The sequence below is a fragment of the Schistocerca americana genome, chromosome 3, assembly GCF_021461395.2.
Source record: "Schistocerca americana isolate TAMUIC-IGC-003095 chromosome 3, iqSchAmer2.1, whole genome shotgun sequence".
Lineage (NCBI taxonomy): Eukaryota > Metazoa > Arthropoda > Insecta > Orthoptera > Acrididae > Schistocerca > Schistocerca americana.
In genome coordinates, this window is record NC_060121.1 from 408511962 (window position 1) to 408530977 (window position 19016).

The 19016-nt window shown below is 36.9% G+C and overlaps 1 protein-coding gene across 3 annotated transcripts in view; it reads left to right on the forward strand.

Moving 5' to 3' along the window:
* Positions 1-19016, forward strand: part of LOC124605527 (AP-5 complex subunit zeta-1-like) — a 165601-nt gene that overhangs the window by 112413 nt on the left and 34172 nt on the right. For 2 of the 3 annotated variants that reach the window (XM_047137271.1, XM_047137272.1), the window contains one exon: positions 4097-4306. The exons of the other annotated variant lie outside the window; for it this stretch is intronic. In XM_047137271.1, coding sequence (XP_046993227.1) covers positions 4097-4306 — 210 coding nt within the window. The remainder of the gene's footprint in view (positions 1-4096; positions 4307-19016) is intronic. 3 annotated transcript variants of the gene reach the window in all.

Sequence of the window (19016 nt, forward strand, 5' to 3'; positions counted from 1 at the left end):
CATAATTGTACAGAGTATTTCAGAACTGCCTAATCAATCTGCATTTTAAATCCATTCCTGTCATGCTCTCAAGGTGTCATACCATTTCTGTAATTTTTTTACACAAAAATATGTTGTTAAAATGGTTTAAATGCACCAGATGTATCAATGATGAAATGAAATGATATGATATGTTGGCCTTGCAATTCCTCCACCAAATCCATTCTCCCAGTCGTATGACTTCTACATAGTGGTTTTTAGAAATTGTGAATGGGACCATCAGTGACAATAAAGTGGGATTCAGGCCTTGAGGCACACTCATATAGTCTAATGGTTAAGGCAAGTGCTCATGGTAACCAGTAAACCTAGCTTTGTGTCCAGGTCTGGCGCAGATTGACAGTTGTCATGACATGTGTAAATGTTTTGTTAACATCGTTCCTTCCTAACACTAATCTTACTCGTGGTTTTGCCTTTCTATAAATTATTCAAGGATTCCATCCATGTTACGTGGTTAATAATCTGCAAACTTTCAGCTGAAACAATTTCTATCTTTCTCAAGAATGATTATTATGTACATTGCCTGACCAAAAGAAGTGAAGCACCCATAAGAAATTGTCTAATGCCAGTGTTACTTCGTACGTGTACACATTATCGGCAGGTGTGAAAATGATTTAGCGTCTCAGTTCTCCATGACAGGCAGAATGGCCATCAGAGTTACCAGGCCTGGTATGCTATATTAGAGGTGTGGGCAACATTAGATTTTGAAAAGAAAACAGAGATGCCCTGTACTCAGGTGAAACACTGTTATCAGCACCTGACAGAGTCTCAAAAGGGCTTCATTTTAGTTTCCATTTGGCCAGTGGGTTGAATCGTGCAATATCCAGATTTGTGGAGCATTCAGATGTAACAGTGACCTAATGTTGCATTGCAAGAAAACATGAGGGCAGGCATACTCGTCGTAAGCATTCCAGTTGACCCTGTGTGACCACCACAATGGAGAATCGCCATATTGTGCACCAAGAATAGCTCATCACATCTTTATCTCACATCCGAGAACAAGTATGAGAGTCCCTGCAACATTCTGTGTCATCCTACACCATTGGTTGTTGACTGAGAGCAGAATGGCTAGGGAATTACATTCCTATGTGTGGAGTGCCATTAAGACCACAACATAAACAGTTGCATTTGGGGTGGTTTTGTGACAGGGAAGCATGGGCTGCTGATGAATGGTGTCACACTTATGTTCAGCAATGAACCACAGTTCTGCATTACTATGGATTACAATTGCTGATGAGCATGGTGGCAACCTGGGTACAAGTCCCATTCTTCCAAAGTTTTGGAGATGCACAGTGGTGGTACTCTTAGTGTCATGATTAGGGACCTGTTGGGTATGTTTTCAGGTCCTGGTTGGTAGTGTTTGAGGAAATTCTGACATCACAATGGTACATCAAGGACATCCTACATCATCATGTGTTAGCTCTCACATGGCAGTGTTGTGGTACCATTTTTCAACAGAACAGTGCTTGTCCACATATGGCACATGTTTCTGTGAACTGTCTGCATGATGTTGGAGTATTCCTGTGACCTGCAAGGTTCCCAGATCTGTCCCATATAGAACATGTGTTCGACCAGCTTCAACATCAACTCATTCCCATTGCCAGTATCCAGAATATCAATGACCATTTACAACAGTTGTGGGCCAGCTTGCCTCAGTTTTGTAATAACAGAAATAACTTGACATATTTTTTCAATCTATGAAGTTTCATTTTGTTTCCTCCTCCTCCACTTCTGGGTGCTTCAGTTTTTCTTGTCATGCAATATAATTTATCTGCTGCCCTTAATGTACATGTTGGGTTAGCTATTAGAAAGTCACTATTAGCTAACCTTTATAGTGTTTCTCTTTGCATTCACACTGTAGCATTTAGCTGCCTGCCCCCACCCCTTCCACCTTTTCATATATTGATGTGTTAAATGAATTTTAAACAAAGCTAAGTAGCACATGGCTAATTATCAGCAACCAGTAGAGATGCCCACATTCTTGGCCTGTGACTTGGCCAATGTTGTTACGTTAAGCAAATAAGTGTCATCAAAAATAGTCTATTAAGTCCCAGTGTTAAATACACCAGTATCGGTAAGATAATGAGGTTGTTGCTAGACCTGTCTCTGTAGTGCAAGTGTCACTGGAAAGTCCATTTGCAATTTGTACAACAAAACCCCAGATGAAAAACCATACAAAATGTGCAAGATAATTATAAAATTACTTGTTTCCAAAATAAACATAAGGAGCACAGTGGCATTAATGCACTTCTTTCCTATACAGTTTAATGCAGTTATAAATATGGATCATATTGTCCAAGAAACAAAAGTTCAGATGCTGGTGAAGAAAGTCACTCATAAAAAATGTTGCAAGACATAACAAGAATAATAATGAGAACATTTTCAGAAGTATTCAAAAATCAGTCTCCAGAGGAAAGCTCTGCAAAGACCGCCTATGTGCCGTTGGTTATTATTAAACTGATGATGTTCCGAGTGCTACAGTGTGCCAAAAAACGAAGGGCAAAGTGATGATGTATCCTATCTTCGAGCTTCGTTGGTGCACATTCTGATTCTTGTAAGGGTACCTATGTAAAATGTGCCATAAAATATTTGAAACTGTTGATCAGGGGACAGACAATTCCCTTGGCATAGCTTGAGCAGTGGCTGCAGAGTTTGAGGCGTGCTGCACAGTCAGCTACAGCTACAGAAAGTTTATCATCAGATGCCATGGGAATGGACTGCCTCCCTCTCTCTGCTGCACCACGTAATTCCACCTGTTTCTTCAAACTTCTTTATCATATTCTTTAGCTCGTTTATAGATGTGATGCCTCTTCGCAGCTGTTTCTGTCAGTGATATTCCCACAGTGTAGCACTGCTATTGCTGCCATTCTGATAAAACAGCTTTACTAGCTGTGCATGCTCTTTCTTCTCAATAGCCATCACATTTCATGCAAAAAACTTCAACCTTCTTAACCCCAGACACCAACAGTCCTTACAGAAGAAGTCAATATTCTTTGCCAAGTCACAAACAGCATGCTAATGTCAAAACAGGAAACATTTCACACTGTGACCGCTTACAGCATCATATTTTCACCTAGAGACGGAAAGTGGAACTGTTATTTTTTCAGTATACTCCACAAGCGCACCAATTAATGAACGTACCTACAATGTTTCAGCACCCTGTGATGTATACAGCCCACACTACATCACTAGGAACACCATCAGTTTAATTATAACTACTGTATGCTATGCATGAGATACACCACATTTATGTCATCCCTGTAACGCAGGGTGAATTCAATTGGAATTTCAGAGTTTGCTTTTAATTGTCCTGTGAGTTGGAGCATGCATCATATGGCACACTTGTACCATTTGTTCAGTCAGCCAAAGTCTTTATATTTCATTGAAAGTGAATTTTAATTCTGAAATAGTTTGTTCATCCATAAATGTTCCTGTCAAATGATGTAGGTAGTGGTACTGGAAATGATGATGTATTGCTCAGTTTTTGGAATGCAATTTGTACAATTACATACAGTCAGTTAATAAACAAAATGTGCACTTACAGAATATTGAAGTGGTGATGAAGCTTGACTGAGGCAGAAATCTATGTTTCATCCTCAGTGAAAGACCTAAAAAAATCAAATCACCACTGCACATACCTCAACAAAATATGATAAAACCCTTACGTAATGCTTCATTGTGGCAGATGCTGGTTTTCCTTGGAATGGTAATAGAAGATAAGTTTTCTGTCATGTTCATAATGTTAATGTACTATGTTCTTGTTAATAAACAAATCACTCTCCTGACTGATGAGAGTTACATAAGATACACATAGCAATACAGAGAATAAAGAGTTCTTACCTCTGATCATTTTTATTTACATCTTGTCTTTATGTTATGTTCAAATTAAGGTTTTCACATGGCAGATAAGTAATAAAACTTTATATTTACCTTATTTTTCCATAATGTGATAAGTTAATTATAATGATTAGCCTGTAACATGCAGCATGTAGTCATCCATTATCAAATTAATTACATAATTCTGCCATTATGAAATAAAGTTTTATTTCTGTATCCAAAGGTTAGGTGCATACATCGATCTGCTTGGAGAACTGGCAACACAGTCTCTTGTTATAACCTGCAGTCAGATTGTGCCACTTCTGTTAGACAAGTTTTTCTCGGCCCTCATGCTTCAAGGTGATGCTGATGCTGCAGCTGATGTTTTATGTGCTCTTCTTACCAGACTAACACTTCTATTCAAAGTTCCTGGATACACCGATTCAGTTCATAAGTAAGTTCAAAGTGCAGTCAGTGAAATATACCTTATAATGTTGTCATGCATTACACACACGAAAAACTTATTAAATTTAAGTATCTTGTAAAATTTCTGTTGTTCCATTATCTACTTTTGTGACACGATTCTATAGCGGTTTTTCTTTAGAGATACAGTTGAAGAATAATTTACCTACATATTAGCAGAATATCTGTAATGTATTTATATATTTTCCGTACAGTAACACAGGATTTGTTTTTTAATGTGGACGTATTTTACACTTTTCATCATATCTTTACCTTTACAAACAATAAAAAAGTTATGTATTTTGATTACTGGTACTTACATATACCATTGGTACAAATGAAAGTCTTTTACTCCTCTGAAGGGAATTCCTTAATACTAGAAAAACATTTATTGGTAAGAAACTCCTGCAGTTCCGTTTCAAAGCAGCTTCTACTTGAGCTTTTTAAATTCTCTTTATATGTGTTGTAAAATCTGTTTCCCGTGTAATAGGGGCTGTTGTCTCCACATTCTGGGTTGTGTGTTTCCAGATGATAATCGCTTGTCTACAAGTGTTCTAAATGTGTAAATCTTTAATTTAGACTACTGTACTGCTTTTATTGTTAAATTATTTGAAGACTTGTTCCCAAGAGAGATACCTGTTTAATGTTACTCAAAGGAAGACAGTTGTATCACCCAGTTTCATTTGTATTCCATCATTGACACAACATCATGTTGCACACTGTCACGTTGTTGGTGTATGTGGGAGTCCATTAAGCTTAATCAGTTATTTTTAATGCCAAGTAACAAACCAGAGTAATTCAGGACCAGATTATTATTGCTGGGTGCACAGTTAATAACTGTTGTGTCATCTGCATGGTTAAGTACTTTGTTGTTGGGCACTATGGTGTATCATTAACATCTGATATTAAGAATAGAGGCCACAGAACTGACCCTTAATGCACACTACACTTTGTTACAGCTCAACTGAACCTGCCACTCTGTATGTGACTTGTTCAATCTCATATCTGGCTTGTAGGTATGATTGTAACAGTCTTTTAGCTATTCCTCTGATACCACAAGTTTTCATTTTATCAAGCAGCAGGTCGTAAGATACTTTGTCAAATGCACACGATAGATCCAGGAAAAACATGCTGTCCTTTCCCTCTCATCTAATTTCATTAACATTGTATGCTCTGGATTGTATATGGCAGGTGATGCTGAGTAGCTTTTCCTAAAATCATTTTGCATTTCTTACAGCACTTCCTGTTTGAAAAGAAAGTTTTCTAAGATCAGTGCAATAATTTTTTTCTAATACTTTTACTTGAGATGAAAATAATGGGCCATTAGTTTTTGGCTTTGTTGTTACTATCTTTTTTAAGCAGTGTCTTGACTATTGTAAACTTTACTTCAGATTGAAACACACCTTCACTTAAACTTTCATTGAACAGGTTAACCAGAGCAAAAATTTGTGTGTGTTTGCATCTTCTTAATATAATGGAGGAATTTTATCTCATCCAACAGAGACCTTATTCTGCTTTATTGTCTCTATTTCTGTTGTATATGTTTCATAAATATAAACTGATTTCTGTACCTATAATGGCCTGTTTCCAATAACTAAGAGGAGGAAAAGGGAGTGATGTTGGCGGATAAATTATGGCCAATGAGAAATAATGCAGTCACTGACAGGAAGTATAAATACATTCTTATCAACAAAAAGCTGGGGCATTTGATGAGAGATGATTGGCTAACAGAGTGTGATTGCAAATAGCAAATACACAGAGCAAGGAAACTTAATTCCAATTAATTTATCCCCACTCAAAAACAAGAAACAGACATAATAAACAATCAGTAATAGGTGTATGTGTATGATGCAGTACAAAATCAAAGATTCTGTACTATGGCATAATGTGGAACTATTATTCCCTCACTCTACCGCATTTGGGCAACAATCTATAGAAATGTGCTTGATGTCTTGTAATTTTTAAACTTGAATCTGTAACAGACTCATACTTATGTTTACTCCCATTTACAAAAAGGAGCTATACAGAACTGACTGTATTCATAAATTATAAATATTCTACAACTCAAGCTACAAGGTACAGAAATTCTACTTCTGTAGAAGATAATGCTACAGTACTTTGTTTTTCTAGTGCCCATCTTACAATGTTACCAAATAATTTGGTATTATAACCAGAAGTTGATTTTATGATTGACCTATTGGCCCAATCACCATAAGCTACCACAGCTTCATCGTTGCTTTCATTTTTATAATGTACAGGTCTACTATAAATAAAATTATTCTTCATTTTTAAAGTTCTATATTTTCCAAAGTATTACATATACAAATTTGACTGATGCATGAATAGAAATGTGAACTCACCAGATTTGCAATTTACACTATACAGATATTGTATGATTGCTCCTCTGGCCACCACACAATGCCTGTCGAAGCTGTGATCAAGTTTATTCTATACTTTATATAGCAACATCCTACAGTGAGCACAGCAGTATTGATGTGTTCTTTGAACTATTCCAGTGTTCCTGGCAATGGGGGTATGTAAATATGGTCCTTAATGTACCAAAAGTAAAAAGTCACAATGTGTTAGATCAGGCAACCTGGGGCCAAGGAAGCAGTCACACCATCTTCGCCACCATGCCCAACCCAGCATTGGGGAAGTTCGCCATTTAGAGAGTGACAGACATCAATGCTCCAATGAGGGGTGTCTTGGTGGAAGATGAAATTCTCGGCATCAACAGTCAGTTGGGAGGACTGCCACAACTTCAACTCATCAAGGTAGGAGACATTTGTCACAGCCCTCCTGCAGAAGAAAAAAAATTCACCGCCACACCTTCATCTGTGACATTGCACAGAAAACATTAATTTTAAGTGAATATACCACAATTTCATGTGTATTTTCAGAGGCCCTTACTCTCACATTGTGATGATTAACCTTTCCAGATAAATGGAAGGTAGCTTCATCACTGAGTATCAGTTTGGGGCGAAACTCTTTCCTTGCTTTGTCATCATTTTGTCAACGCACCTCATTCATAATACCAAGAGGTGTACACAATGCTAAGTTCGTGAGTTTGTAGTTATATTCATAAATCAGTCATATTTGTGTATGTTATACATTGAAAAATATAGAACTTTGAAAATGAATGAATCATCTATAGTAGCCCTGTAATGTATGATATAATGTGTCTTTTGTGCTAATAGTATTCTATTTAAACCTTTCCTATATGCTTCCTTTGAATCACTCTGATAATGACTGAAATAATTAATGGCAAAGTGTAAATCAAGTCATGCTTTAGTCACATAAAGCAAACATCCTGCTAGTTCTCTACAGTGCACTTTCTCATTCATTTTCATATTCTCAACTTCTTTGTAATTCAGTTACATGTGTGTGTTAGGCTTACATTCATTCATGCTGAAGCTCTGCATCAAATTTTCTGACTCATAACTATCCCATTCTCCCTTTTATCTACTTTAACTATCAAAAACAGTCTCCTAAATCTTTCATTTTAAATCTACTTGTTAATGTTAATTTGAATTCTTCACTTTTTGTTCTGTCATTTCCCAAAATGTTGATGTCATCAATGTTCAGCAAAACTGTACAACCACCTATCAGCAATACTTTAAACAAAGCCTAGATCATTAACAAACTTGTCAAATGTGAAATTCTAAGATCTTGAGGCCTGCTTTAGACCATAAAATGCTTTGTTTAGCTTACCTGCACTACCTGGTTCTACATTCACTACTACCTGGAAATTATATAAATTTAATCTTCTACATTTTTTTTAAAGGAAAGCACTTTTTACATTTAGACAGTTTGTAACCAGTTTTTCGCAATTCAACTGCACATAATGTCCTCAGAATTGTCAGTCTTGCTACAGGAGCATATGTTTCATTATACTCGAACCCTTTTCTTTGAGAACAGTCATGAATGAGTAGCCTAGCTTTCTAATGACTACTGTTACTTAAATCATCATGTTTCAATTTAAAAACTCACTAAGTGTCAATAGCCCTCTTTTTTTCAGATCGGTCACAAATGTCCAGGTCTTAATTTCATTAACCTCTTCTACTACTGTGTGAAACCTGTGTTCTTTGTCTGTTCTGTTGAAAATGTCACTGAAATTCTCAGGAACATTGTTGATCTAACACTGAATAGTCTTTCCTCCATGGCGGGCATTTTCTCTCTCTTTCCCAAGTCTATGGCCTTCAGGAGATTTAACTCCTTCAGTTATTTTTGGCTGACATGAAATCATCTCGGTAGTCGATTTTGTCTTCATCAATGATAATTACAACATTTCTGTCTCTTTTCAAGAGAAGCGGTTCTCATTATTACGATCAAAATTATTTTAATCATACGTGACATCCCTTCCAAGAATGATGCATCTCTTTTCTGGGCACCAAAGCAATATTGAACCATTAAGCATATCTTTATTCTGGCACCAAATTTTCTTGCAATCAGTTCTCCAAGAAGCTATAAGTATACCACACAACCAAACACTTCCAGTTTCTGCAGTTTCAGCATTTCACCATACCACATAAGGTGCTGGAACTTCCAGTCGATGGTGTTCTGGTTATCAGCTAAACAACAGTCAGTACTGCTTCTGGCTGAAATGATTTTCTGAATTTACTGTTCAAAACCTTGCAGTGAGCTTGGTTTGTAATGTATTTATCATGTATTCCATTTTGTTGTGTGTATTCCTTAGTAAATTAATATTGAATTCCCTTTTCTTTAAAAAGAGCTATTCATTTCATTGGACAACTATTCACCTTCATCATCATAGTGAAATCTACTTATCCTCTAATTGAAATGAACTGTTGCCATTGCTTCATACTGTTTTAAATATTCTAGCATTGGAGCTTTATTATGTATCTTATAAACAGCTGTAAAATGAATATAATTTTCTATAAATGTAATGACATCTCTCTTTCTCATATAACATAACCAAAGACATGTTGCACTGCTAGTTCCCATCTGCGGAGTTCTGAGAAACTAGTGTTTGAGGGAAGAATCCAGAAGGCGTATGTGGTGAAACAGGCACCGAGGTCACAATTGTCATGTTGTACAGCATGCTCTGCAACAGGATATTGCGTGTTGCCAGGTTACACCATCTGTCCATGCCCTTTCATCCTAGTTTATAATTTGGTACTAGTCATGCTGATGTAAAAGGCCAAACAGTGTTTACATAACAGCTGATATATGACGTGTCATTTCATAGGTGGCTCTGCATTTGATAATATATGTGTTGCCAGTTACAGGACTGCTATAGGTGGTGGTAGGAGGATGCATAGGGCAAGTCTTGCAGCAGGAATGGCCACAAGGGTAGGAGCCATAGGTAAGGGAGATGGGTGCAGGAGCATAGAGCCTGACAAGGATATTGCAGAGATTGGGAGGGCAACGAAAATCTATTCTGTGTGTGGTGGGCAAAATTTCAGACAGAATGGATCTCATTTCAGGGCATGATTTTAGGAAGTCATGGTCCTCTCAAAGTAGCTGATTATACATTCCAGATCAGGACAATACTGGGTCACCATTGGTATGCTCTGAAGTTGTTTTTTGGAGGAATCAGCAGTACCAGGATTGGACATGATGGCCCAGGAAATTTGCTTTTGAACTAGGTTGGTGGGGTAATTATTTGCAGTGTAGGCTGAGGTGAGAATGGTGGTGTATTGCTGGAAAGAGTCTGCATCCAAACAAATATGTTTGCCTCAGATACCAAGGCTGTGTGGTAGGGAATGTTTGATGTGGAACAGATGGCAACTGTCAAAATGTAAGTCATCATCATCAGTTATCTGCTATATTAGCAGGTCCTTTGCCTCTCCATTTTCTGCGATCCATTGCTTCCTTCTTAAGGGACTCCGGAAAGGCTCAAAATCATGAAAAGTTCAATTTTTACTTTTTTGCGTTTTCTGAATCAGCAGACTATTACCTTTTAATAGATATATAATTTATTCAATTCCGAAGACTACAACTATTTTTAAATTTTTTTTGAAATGTGTTCTACATGGGCGTGACCCACTGTGGCGCTGTTAAACTGCTGTCAAATGGTGTTATTATTAACGTCCGTGTTCATCAGGTACATTTTAGTGATGTGAGATAAAGTATGTGTTGTGGCTAACCTGTGATGGTTCAATATATATCGCTGGTGTGATTGTCGATTGTTTCATGTTTATTTACTCTGTCGTTATCTCGAAAATATTCGTAATTAATTCTGTTTCTTGAGTCTCTATTTTGTTGAAGTATAATAATGAGTAAAAGTAAAGTTATTAGAAATCCTCTGAAGGCTTTTAAGAAAAGGAGAAATGTTGGAAAGCCAAAGGTATGTGTTATTACTGTAAACAATAAAGACGATAACCAAGTGAGTGAACCTAACCTCTCAAGTACACCTGCCCATAGCAGTCGAAGTGGGAAAGAAAATACTTCACAGAAGAAGCTTGGTTCAATGAGTGAAAACTATGAATGTTTTATGGGCGAATCGGATGTGAATGAAATATTTGATATGTCGGTTCTCAAAGGAATTTTTTCAAACTGTGTAAGATGTATTCATTGTAGTGAAGTTGGTCTGGAACTCTCCATAATAAAGCACGTAGGACTTGCTAGTGAAATACAACTGAAATGTGATAAGTGTTCATACATGACCACCTTTTGGAGCAGTGTTGCAGTAACTGCAACTGAAGAAAATGGTAGCAAAATCTACGAACACAACAACGAGCGATGCTTGCTTTAGACAAGGAACGCCTTCTGGCTGCAGACAGGGCTGTAAAGAGTCTAGAAATACAAGCAAGAGTAAACAGGAGGAGGAACAAGAGGAAGCTGGGAGGAGGAGTTTTCAGAGGATGAAGATAATCCATCCTATGGACCTGGAATGCACTAAAAAGTTAATGCAGTCTTTGTCGCTCGATTCCCAAAACTTTTATTTTCTCATACCAATTACATGTTTTCTAAGGATCTTCCAAACATATTTGTTTCAAACTTTCAGTAAATGTTACACAGTACCTTCTGCATAATTTAACACAGCCCTTTTCCAAAAAACTGTATATTTTTGAATATATAAATAAAAAATTGCAAAAAAATGTTGTGAATTTTCATTACAATTGAAAAAAAAATCATCTTTAATAACTGAACTAAAATTTTGTAAAATCCCTGTGTTAAGTTGTAGCCCATATTCCAATAAATAATCTGTAAAAAGTTCAACTTCCTACCTCAAATACTTTATGAGGAAAGATGTAATTTATAAGCGTTATTTTAACATTGCAAGTATAGGGCGTTCCGGAGCCCCTTAAGGCTGCTGTATGTTGTACCGTCCATCATGTCATCCAGTATCTGGAATCTCTTCCTTCCTCGCTTCCTTTTCCCTTCTAATGTAAGTACTTCACCGCAATACACCACCACTCTCACTTCAGCCTTCACTGGATTTTATTATCCTAACAGCCTAGTCCAAAAGCAGATTTCCCGGGCCGTCGCATCCAGTCCTGGTACTGCTGATCCCTTAAAAAAAAAGAAACTTTGGAGTACACCAGTTGTCACTTTGACAAGGCCATGACTTCCTAAAACCATTCCATGAAATGAGATCCATTCTGTCTGAGATTTTGCCCACCAAACCTAGAATAGCATTTCATCGCCCTTCTAATCTCCGCAATATCCTTGTCAGATCCTATGCTCCTTCTGCGCCCATCTCCCTACCCTATGGCTCCCACCCCTGTGATCTTCCCCAGTGGAAGACTTGCCCTATGCACCCTCCTGCCACCACCTATACCATCCCTGTAACTTGAAAAACACATACTATCAAACGTAGAGCCACCTGTGAAATGACATTTCATATCCCAGCTGTTATGTAAACACTGTTCAGCCTTTTACATCAGCATGACTACCACCCAGTTATCAGGCAGGATGAATGGGCATAGGCAGAGGGTGTATACAGGCAAGATACAATATCCGGTTGCAGATCATGCTGTACAACGTGACAGTCATGACCTCGGCACCTGTTTCACCACATGCGCCATCTGGATTCTTCCCCCAGATACCAGTTTCTCATAACTCCGCAGGTGGAACTAGCACTTCAACATTTCTTTGGTTCTCACCCCCCACCTGGCCTTATTTATGTTAATTCCTTCCATCTCAGCATTTATTCATAGTAACTACTCCTTTCTTCACTCCATTTCAGTTTTTTTATATCTTTCATTTTCTGACTTGTCTATTTTTCACCATCCCATTTCCTGCCTGTGTTACATATAATGCACTTAGCTTTTCACTCTATTGTTTTATTAGTAATCTTTGTGTCACATTTCACCTTGTCTTCCACCTTTAAGCTCCCAGGTTTTCAAATCTTGTCTGGTGCAGTCTCCAACAATCAGTCTCTCCTTCTCATTCTGTCCGATAAGTCTCCTTTACCCAGCATTCTGGGTGACTTTTCTAAGCTGTACCCCATTCCTAAAACCTCTACAGTCCTTTTCCTTCACCCCTCTTCCTTCCTTCCTTCTTCAACTCTTCCACCAGAAGAAGGAGCCACTGACTCCAAAAGCTTGTGAAAGTTAAATCCTTTTGTGTCAGATGCAGATGCAGTCCACAATTGGGCTCCAGTGGCCCTGTGTGCGTGTGTGTGTGTGTGTGTGTGTGTGTGTGTGTGAGAGAGAGAGAGAGAGAGAGAGAGAGAGAGAGAGTTCTATAGTTCTATTTCAGAGGAAGTACCTTTTTTTTTATCTGAAAGCTTACATGTTTAGTAGTCTTTACATTGTGTCTGTTTGCTACTCGGCAAAACTTAAATGTAACAAGTTTTACATTAATGGAAAAAGCCTAACACAGCTTTGTTTTCTTATACAATGTTTTTTAAAAAAATTTGTAAAGTATTGATGTTGAACAATTACATTTGAAGTATGTAAACTGCTGCTAAAGTGCTTAATTATTTTAATTACTACTATTAGCAAAATCAGTGCTAAAGTTACATTATTTTATACAACTAACAATCTTATCTACCTTAATGATTATTACCTGGTGTACTACAGTTTCAGTGGTGAGTCACAGCATTATGCAGTATTTTTCTAGAATTTTCATATCCTTAATTTTGCATACATTGTACAGTTACTGTATTGCATGAGTGAATTATTATCTTTTTGAATTAGAAATTGTTTTAACAGATTGTGAATGTGTATACATGAAATTCTATAGCTAACTTGTTATTTACAGCACATTCAGTTATTGCAAACAGTGTCAGATAATGAATAATAAATGTGAAAGAAGTAAACAGAAACATTAATATACAATAACATATTAAAAGATGCAATGTATCAAGTAATTCACTAAAGATTGTGTATCGTCTAGTCCTATACAAAGTTTAAGGCTGTTCTTGTGCATGAGATTCTGCAAGAACAGACATGCAACATAGAAGGAAAGATTTTTGTATGCTAGAATTGTCTAGGCACTGGCTGAACTGGATCAAAAAAATGGTTCAAATGGCTCTGAGCACTATGGGACTCAACTGCTGAGGTCATTAGTCCCCTAGAACTTAGAACTAGTTAAACCTAACTAACCTAAGGACATCACACACATCCATGCCCGAGGCAGGATTCGAACCTGCGACCGTAGCAGTCTCGCGGTTCCAGACTGCAGCGCCAGAACCGCGCGGCCACTTCGGCCAGCGAACTGGACGAGCATGTGTCTCTGTAACAGGAATAACTAAGTTTTTAAAATAATTGAAAAGCCATGATCGCTTCAATCGTTTATTAGATGACCAGTTTCAGCACTCTGAAGGTGCCATCATCAGATCTGTGAAGGTATAACATAACAGGTTTGAGGGAGGGCTTACATGAGTTAACTATATACATTACAATTATTACAGAACCACATACCTGAAATGTCGATTAACATTTATAAAACCATATGGACATCATGGCATATGAGGAATACCATCTGAGAAAATCATTGTCACAACCAATAAAAAAATAATAAAAATCTGCTCTCGTGGTCGTTCTTCCCATAAAATATAAAACTGAAGTCACCAGATGAAACTACCACTGCTCGCCTAACACCGGTCGGCATCATCACTGCCCTATTCCGCACAGGCTTACCTGCTGTGATTCTGGCGGTTCACAACTGGCCACCAGATAGCGCTGTCCAAGCAGCGCATACACAGTCCTCAAACCTGTTATGTTATACCTTCACAGATCTGATGATGGCACCTTCTGAGTGCTGAAACCGGTCATCTAACAAACGACTGAAGCGATCGTGACTTTTCAATTATTTTAAAAACAGAGTGATCGCCCCATGACACACCATGTGTTCTCTGCTAACTGTAAGTGTTTACACTGTTCTCTCAAACATACCTAATGGTGTAATTAGTTTTTTTTACACAGACATTGAAAAAGAACTAAATTTAATTAGTCTTCGTCATATTCTCTCTCTCTCTCTCTCTCTCTCTCTCTCTCTTTCTCTCTCTCGTGACCAGTCTTTCACCTTCATCTCTTTTGCTTGAATTATTGCTTAAACATCACGTAAGAAGTGCCTTTTCTCCTACAAATCATACAATCAAACCGAGGGCATTAAAGATATAATACGCAATAAAAAACCAAATATGTGGGTAGATAAGATACACACTTATTATTAATTGGAAATGTGTTCAAATTGGAATCATATATACATAAGTTAATACACAAATGTAAGTGCAGTGTGAACAGAATGAGCTTAGTGTCATTAGTAAGCAGTTTTTTTTTAAAATTCTTTTTCATTAGTACTAGTCTAATGTAATTTGATTACTTAAATCACAAGTTACAAATACATTTATGTCAGCTGTAGATACCATGTGTGTCAAAAGTTGACATTATAATTAAAAAGATTATATTATTCGAGAAAAGTAGCATATTACTGACAAGATATCACAATGCCGAAATAAATTCATAATTAGTATAAAAATTACAAAGTGCTTTTGTACACAGATAACCCATCTGGATAGTCGTGCACATTAGCGCACCACTTGTGGGAGGTGCACTGGTCCTAGATCAAATCCATTCTGTGGATTAACAACAAGTGTCAGAGCCTGGATGTGGTTTTCAGGAGGTTTCCCACTTCTGAGGTTGGTGCCCATGTCCTGCCTCAATTACTCAATTCACAAAATTTTGAAAATGCTCACACACTTTCACTTGCAATAGCAGTTGACACAGAGATGGGGTACATGTAGTCTGTCCCAGAGAGGAAAAGGGGGGGGGGGGGGGGGGGGTGATAGGTAGGACAGCCAGCCACCCTCTATCATTAACATTACCAGGTCCAGGATAACATGCTGATGCTGTGAAAGACACTGGATAAGGCCCTGAAAAAGAAGACAACCTTCATACACGAATTATCCTATTGAAATAAACAACTGATTAGTATGTTCACTGGTAACAGAGGAATAAAAAAGATCATTATTTTCCTCACTTCTCTTTGTATTAGTTGAGTCCATTTCCTACTGTATAAATTTGTTCTCAGAAATATTCACATATCCATCATCGCACAGACAAGTTAGTCCTTCACCATACTAGTGAACTAAAGTGTTTTAGTGACATGTTGAAACAAAGTCTCAAAATCTCTCAGTTTTTCATATGTACGTATTATACTGCGAAAATGAAATGTGCTTAGGCAAGGATGAATGAGCATAGACAGAGCCTATATACTGGCAACACACAATATACTGTTGGACAACAAGGTCTACAACATGAGTCATAACCTTGGTGCCCTTTTCACCGCACATGCAATCTGGATTCTTCCTTCTGAAGCTAGCTTCACAGGTGGGAACTGGCCTTACAACATGTGCTTGGTTCTCACCACCCACTTGGCATAAATTTAAGTTAATTTCTGTGGCATGAGCATTTCTTTTCAGTAACTATCTTTCATTTTTTTATTGTTTATTTTATGACCTGTCCATTTCTACCCACCCCTTCGCCTGTCTACAATGTATAATTCACTTGGATTTCTGCTTTTACAACTCATCTTCCATCTTTAAGTCCTCTGCTTTTCAAATCTCGTTGGTGAAGGTACCAACAATCAATGTTTCCGTCTCATCCCATCCAGTAAGTCTGCACTGATGTCGGTTCTGGATGACTTTTCCATAACTCTTCCCCATTTCCTAAGCCTCACTAGTCTTTTCCTTCAAACCTTCTGCCAAATGAAGGGAACTGCTGACTCTGAAAGTCCTTGTGTTTCCTCCTCTTTTTATGCCTTTTCTTGTACTGCCCCACTTGGTTAGCAGATTTTTTATTCGTCCACATTACTTTATCAAATATTGATTATTGTCATTGCTATATAAATGAAAGTTTGCCAGACTTGAACCTATCTACTAAGACAAAGCTAGGTAAGGGCACCATAGCTTAGAGTGTTCCTACATTTCTCTGGAAATAAAATTTATTCTTTCCCAAGATTGACTTTTACTGGCTTTTATACTTTCTTCTCTACAAATTCATGTTACTATTTTGCAACTGTGGTTTACTGAACTGGTGTTTTGGTAATACTAACACCTGTCAACACCTAACTTCTTTAGTACTGGAGTAATTGCATTTTCCTGTATCATAGGCCCTGCATACTATGTGGATCAGTTTTGTCGAGGTTGCTTCTCCTGAGGATCTAGGAATTTTGTCTGCTCTAGGTTTCTTGTTTCTATTTGTCTGTCAGTGCTCTGTCAAATTCATATTGTCTTTTCATGTAGCTGCTTCTCTTTTTGTCCAAAGGTTTCTTTGATTTTCCTACAAGTGGCATCTACCTTTGCCATCAACATGCATTCTTCTGTAGCTTTGCATTTCTTCTTTAGCTATTCCTGCTTTGCGACTTTGTGCTTTCTGTCAATTTCATTTTTAGGTGTATTTATTCCCTTTTGCCTGCTTTGATTTTATATTGTTCCCTTAAATATATAGTGTCAGTTCATTTTTCTTTGTCAAAAAGCCAATGAATCATGCATATCATAACACAGCAGTTTACATACCACAAAACAGATCTGCAATAATTGTTCTCTTGCAGCAGGATTGCAATCTTCCTCTTTGTCACTCAAGAACTTTTTAATTCAAAGTACAACAAATTTTCCAATTACTGGATCAGGAAGGACATAAATTTGTTAAAGGTTTTCATTTCAAGTTTTGTAGAACATCATGTGTGCATGTAAAATGGTTGACATTTATATATTGAGTACATTTCCAATGACAGTGGACATGTTGAAAACACGTCAAGAAGGTAAACAGTCTTGACATTGTTCAGACTAGAATCTGTCTGCATATAGAAATGGACCAAAGGGATAATTTTTTTTCCATTATCCCTTTAACTTATCCCCATGTTGTCTTTTCATTTCTTCTGTCCATATTGTTCCCAATTTCTTATTTCTTTTGCATTGAAAGGCTTCTGAATTTAATATTTTATTCTTGAAAATATTTCTGTCTCTTATTTCTGATTATTTGATGATGTTTCTTTCTATACCTTCCCTTACTTCTGTAGTCCATGTTGTTGTCAATTTTTTCATCCAGAAATACAGGAATATTTGTTGCGTCATGAAACTGTTGTAATTCGTTCGGCAGAGGTGTCAAAAAAAATCTTCTTTTTTCCTCTCTATTTTTGGAGATCTCCTCATCACTTCTCAGTTTCCAGCCATCTGTAGGTTTTATTGCACCCATTATTTTTCTAAATATCCATCTTTCAGGTACCTCTATTCTATTCAGCTTATAATTCATTGTTAGGAATTCATCCCCATATAAACATTTTGGCCATACCACTGTGGTATAGTGTTTTAGTTTTGTTTTTCTAGATGTGCATTTATTTTTGTAAATATTCTTTGTCAAACCATATGCTCTCTCCATATTGTTAACTCTTATATCTGCTGCAAAATTTTCTAGTCGATGCTGTTGTAAAGTTTCTCAAAGATATTTGAATTTACTTACTCGCTCTATTTTACCTATTTGTTTTTCCAAGAATTTTAGTGCATTTTTATGTTTGTCATGAATTTGACTTTTTCATCTGAAATTTTGAGACCAGTGCTATTTCTTACAGATTTATTTGAATAACAGTGTCTATCAGATTTTCTGACAGTATTGCAAAACTGTGTGCAAAAGCCAGGCAGCTTACCTTAAGGGGAGTTATAATGGAAAAAAAAAATTTTTCACATTTTCAGATTTTTCTCTCATTATAAAATTTGCAATTTTCCAAATAAAATGATATCATTTATAAAGTCACGTGAGAAATATTTTATTTTATTTTTTAAATATAATCTCACCGGTTGAAAATGTTAAAATTTTTACATGCATTACTTCAAGATCAAATAAAATCGGTAATTTTTTTATGTAGAAGGCGGTGGATTGCTGTGTTATAAAGGTTAAATTAGGTGTTTGTATTGGTAGCACTGTCAAAAACAGTATCGTATTGTTTCATCGTATAAACATGCATTGTATGTCAAAGTGCTAACATTTTTCCAAGGAAAAGTGACAAATAGATTGGTAAATCTCTCAAAAAGTAAAGTGTGACACCAAAAAGAAGTGTTTTTAAGAAATGTGGGTTTCATGGTAATAGATTTTCAAGTAAAGGGAAACATTGTGTTCCACCTGTGGCGTGTGTAGTTACAGACAGTGAAATACAGGCAAACTCATCAACATCTAGAGAAACACCCATTAGTGCTTTGAAGATTAAAATAAAATGTTGTGATACGCAGTTTTCCCGTAACAAAAGTGATGTAAATGGTAGGTTAGGTTATATTCTGGTAGACTGACACA